The sequence below is a fragment of the Mus caroli genome, chromosome 16 (genome assembly GCF_900094665.2).
Source record: "Mus caroli chromosome 16, CAROLI_EIJ_v1.1, whole genome shotgun sequence".
In the NCBI taxonomy this organism is placed as follows: Eukaryota; Metazoa; Chordata; class Mammalia; order Rodentia; family Muridae; genus Mus; species Mus caroli.
In genome coordinates this window covers 66,508,521-66,513,701 of record NC_034585.1, presented here as the reverse complement: position 1 = coordinate 66,513,701, position 5,181 = coordinate 66,508,521, and the positions used below count along the sequence as shown (strand labels likewise).

The 5,181-nt window shown below is 39.4% G+C and overlaps 1 protein-coding gene across 1 annotated transcript in view; it reads left to right on the top strand.

Annotated features, from left to right (window-relative positions):
* Positions 1 to 512, top strand: part of LOC110311333 (protein BEX4-like) — a 4,793-nt gene extending 4,281 nt beyond the window's left edge. Inside the window, exon 2 of the mRNA XM_021184584.2 lies at positions 7 to 512. Within this exon, the coding sequence (XP_021040243.1) occupies positions 7 to 296 (290 nt within the window). The 3' untranslated portion in view covers positions 297 to 512. The remainder of the gene's footprint in view (positions 1 to 6) is intronic.
* The last annotated feature ends 4,669 nt before the right edge of the window (positions 513 to 5,181 follow it).

Genomic DNA, 5,181 nt, shown 5'->3' with positions numbered 1-5,181 from the left:
AAAAAGGTGGGAAGGCCTCCAAACAAAGTGAAGAAGAATCCCACCGTCTGGAAGAGGTTGAAAACAAGAAGCCTGGGGGAAATGTCCGAAGGAAAGTCAGGCGATTTGTGCCTAACTTTCTATGGGCCATACCTAATAGGCATGTTGATCGCAATGAAGGGGGAGAGGATGTTGGGAGATTTGTAGTGCAGGGAACAGAAGTCAAGAGAAAGACTAAGGAGCAGCAGGTGAGGCCTTACAGGCGTTTCCGAACCCCGGAACCTGACAATCATTACGACTTTTGCCTCATACCTTGAAATCTAAGATTTTCTCTGAGCTCATAAAATGGCTACTGTTTTACAAGCTCTTATCAAGTGGGGGTATTTTTTTCTGTAAACTTTTTGGTGTTTCCACTTAACGGTTTCTATGTAAAATTGTTTAATCGCATTTAATTCAAACATTCCTGTTAGCATGGCAATTTAACCCATTTTAGAAAAAAAATCTTTTTCATAATTTGAAATTAATAAAGCAGTTTTAAAAGCAAAAAAAAAATTTTTCCTAAATAGCTTATAATTTTTTGTTTTGTTTTCCATTAATATAATCCTCTTTTCATAATTTATAACTATATAAAATATTTTATTAATTCTTTGAGAAATATCTACAATTCATTTTTAATATATTGACCTCTTTCAACTCATCCCTGTTTTACAGTTTCAACCCTACCATCTCTTCCCATCCAACTTTGAGATTTTTTTTTCTTTCTCATTGAGTCAAGTTTGTATTTCCAGCTCAAGTCTTGAGATTGAGCCCTGCCCTAATGTATAGTCATTAACCAAAACTTACTATCCCTGTCCTAGCAGTTACCAAAGGCCAGTTGGTCCTCAGCTAGTGGTGGGAGTACTTATCAACTTCCCCACTCCCTTCCCCACATCTATGCTGGAATTTTGTCTGACTAGTGCTTGTCCAGGTCTTGTGCATGCTGTAACAATCACTATGAGTTTACATGTGCATCTGTCCTGTTGCATCTGGATGACAGTATTCCCTTGAATCTATCCCTTTGGCACTTACAATCTTGCTGCTGCCCCTCTGCAAAGACCTCTGAGCACGAGGGTGAGGTACAAAGGTCAGATTTAGAGTGATGCATTCCACGATCTTGTTTTATGTGCATAGTCTATTTGAGAAATATTAACAACTAGTACAAGGAGAAACTTCAACCATCAGGGCTAAAAGATTCCCTGATCTATGAGTATAGCAATAAGTCATTTTGAAATTGTGACTTTTTCTAGCCATGCCTCATTTGCCCCTTTATCAGTTCCATCTCATGGAATAGACCTGTGATTCAATTAGAAAGAAGTCGTTTACTTCTATTTCCTTAGATTAACTATTTTACCAGTGGTCCTGTATTGTCAAGAAAGCCATTGTTGTACCTTGCGAGGTTTTTAGCTGAGTGACACTAAGGTTTACTTTTCTGCTCTAGTACTATGCACTGCACATTCCAGAACTCCAGAGGGGACAAAGCTTGCAGGTGAGCACCAGCTTGATAACTCCGTGTTCTGTGCCTCAAGTATGTAATATATTCAGCAGTAGGGTCCTACTGTTAATTTCTAAGGGGCTATTAGGGATATTGGCAATAGCCTATAAGGTACTGGAGTGTATGTGACCTCATTGGCCAACAACTCATAGAATTTTAGCTCAAATCTGTTCCTTGTTTTTTATTTGTTAGCAAGAGTTTATCTAGTTTCTAGTTCAGCTATTGTCTAGGTAAATATTATGAAACATATACACACCATAAATATAGTACTGGTAAATATTTATTTGATCACCCTAGATCATTTAGTTCCCAAATAAAAGATACAAAATTTTTATATTTATAATAAGCATTAAAGCACTAGAACTGGCACATATCAACTCTCTGTGATATTTTATCGACTTTCCTGTCAATAACCCAGGGATATTACTTGCCATGTTCTGCCTGGTCTGCTTCTACTCCAACAGGCTGGCCCTCATGTCTATGAGTTCACAATCCACCTATATCCCATGATGTCTTCTTTCTTCCTCTTCCTTTTTCCTCCTGCAACCCCCAGGCAGATAATGGAAAACTTACCACCTCCCTACACACACACACACACACACACACACACACACATACACACACACACACACACACACATGTTTGTGTGTGTGTTTCTGTAGTAATGGGTTTCTGTTTGGATTTCTTTTCTGAAAATTTGAAATCAGCTTTATGTATACATAATTGCTTTTTTTTTTTTCAGAAATATCAATGACATCTTTGCTCTTTCCTTTGCCTACATGAATTTTCTCTACATAAGTTCCAACCACCATTTATATTTAACATGTAAGCTATCAAGTTGGTATGGCTTAGATATAAAGTAGTCTCAAAAAGGCCCACATACTTAAGGACAAGTCCTCAATTGAGGGATCCTACATTGAGAAGCAATCATATCATTAAAGCTCTGACTTCCTCAAAGGATTAATTCACACTGAACTTTAAAATGGAAGCTATTATTGGTGCTTGTAGAAACTTCTGCAGGTGAAGATGGTCTGGGATAAGTAGGTCATCAAGAGTGGACTTCAGAGTACTTTACCCTCACATTGCTTTATCTGTGTTTCCTCAGGAATCCTGGCTGTCAGGAGCTGAGCAACCTCTCAGCCTGGCACCCCGACACCCACACTGTTGCGGGTCACTTCAGCTCCAAATAGGTGGATCTAGTCTACTTTAGATGGACACTTTTGAAACTAAGCCAAAAACCTCCTTTTACATTGTCTGCCTTAGGTTTTTGACAGAGACACAGAAAGTAAGAACAGAGGCGGGGGGGATAGAGTGTGTGAAAAAGAGAGAAAAGATGGAAGGAAGGAAGGAAGGAAGGAAGGAAGGAAGGAAGGAAGGAAGGAAGGAGAGAAAGGGGAGGAAGGGAGAGGAAGGGAGGGAGAAGACAGAGGAAGGAACAAAAGAAAAAAGAAAGAGGGGAGGAGGAAAAGAGAGAGAGGGAAGGAGAAGGAAGAAGAGAGAGAATGGAAGGAATGAAGTAACAAAGGAAAGAAAAAGAAAGGAAGGAATAGAGAAGAAATAAGGAGGAAGGAAAAAGAATGAAAGGAAGAAATGAATGAAGAATGAAGGAAGAAGGAAGGGAAGGAAGAAGAGAGGAGAGAGATAGAAAGACAGAGGGCAGAGAGAGAAGGAAGGAAGAAGGAAGGAAGGAAGGAAAAAAAAACAAAATAACACATTTCCTTGTATTTCCAAATACTCTGACAAATTCTAACTTAAAACAGTTCTCAAGAGTAAAATCAACATTTCTCAAATTGCCTGAGCATATATTAAATTGCAAAGTTAAATGAATTACTAACTAGGGCATTACATAGTTACAATCTATACCACCATTTAGGGCCTGCCTCATCAAACTGCTGTCCACTAAACTTGTGGCGTTGCATTTACTGATTTCTCCACTCATGCTACTCATCCTACTGGGGACGATAGGTAGGGACCATATGTAGGCTGCAAACATGATGGTTGTGCCCAGGGCTACTGCTAGGGCAGCCAATGCTGAGGGAGGGTGATATACAACATCCTGAACCTCACAAAGAAAGTCCTACCCCAAACACACTGCCCAACCACACAGTCACCCTTAATCTGTGCAACAAGATACTAGAGATGAAGAATGGTTTCTTTTCTGGATTAAGTCTCCGCAAAAGACTTTTCTGATCTTTTCTGCCACCACAGGCTCTGTAGATGTTCAAGATCCATACTGCCACCAAGGACCAGGTTGTTGTCCATGATCCATGCTGCTACCTGCTGCTACGGCCAAGGAAGGTTCTTTTGCAGTGACATTAATGCCTGGAGTCTCATTCCTGAGACATGGAGACATTGAAGGCTTCTGTGACAACCTCACCACAGACCCAAAACAAAAGAGAAACAGTGTAGATAGGAAGCCATTTAAGAGAGTTCTTAAAAGTTGTGCTGGAGTGTACCTCCTCACAGTTGAGGGCTTCTGGTGAGTTGTGGGTATTTGGTTGAGGAATGTGGGGATCTGGGTTATGTACGGGAAGACTCAGTTTTCTTTAAGGTGCCGTTCACTGGTGGGTGGACCAGTCTCCAGTGAGTGCATGGGCAAAACAAATTGGGCTGGGTAAGTGTTGTTGTTTTGTTGTTATTATTATTGTTATTGTTGTTCTTTGGGGGCACACAAGGGTGGGGGAATAGACTGGGAGGAATAGGAAGTATGGATGGAGTGCATTGTATAAAATTCCCAAATAATTAATAAAAAGATATTTGGGGAAAATATGTAATCTTCAAAAAAAAAAAAAGAATAGTGGAGATTGGTCTGAAATTCTCTTTTGTAGTTGAGTCTGTGTGTGTTTTAGTTATCAGGGTTGCTGTGGCCTCATAGAAAGAACATGGCCGTGTTTGTTCTATTTTGTGGAATTCTAAAGCCACAAACATCATCAGCATTTTAAATTTTCTGTTCAAATACATAGCATATGTATAAAACACTGTGAGGAGATTGGGAAGCTAACAATTGTTTCTTCATTAAGTGAGAAAATAGTGTAACTCTCATCCTTTATTATTAATCTTTTAAAGATAACCTACCCTTAGTCAAATCAGCAATGCACTTGCTCTTTATTTTAGTAAAAAATAGATTCATTACTCTGCTCTTCCTGTGGCAGCTGTTTGAACCTCTTCTGGAGCTCTATGTCTGCTTCCATTCATGTCTTCCATCCTAGCTTTCCTGTAGCAGGACTCCTCTTTCCACATAGTATTTGTTTTTATAGAGCCATGGGATACTAAACTATCCTCCTAAATAAGACTGTTTTCTTTCTGGAAAATAGCCATTTCATGACAAACAAACAAACAAACAAACAAAAAATGAGATTTGTACAGTTTGAGATCAGTTGCAAAAATAATCCGTAGTTCTATTTGCAAACATCGAAAGAGCATACTTCTTTAAAATATTTAACTTTTAACTGCCTCTTTCTTTAGAATTCTTTTTTTTTAATTAGGTATTTTCCTCGTTTACATTTTCAATGCTATCCCAAAAGTCCCCCATACCCCCCCCAATCCCCTACCCACCCACTCCTGCTTCTTGGCCCTGGGGTTCCCCTGTACTGGGGCATATAAATTTTGCAAGTCCAATGGGCCTCTCTTTGCAGTGATGGCCGACTAGGCAATCTTTTGATACATATGCA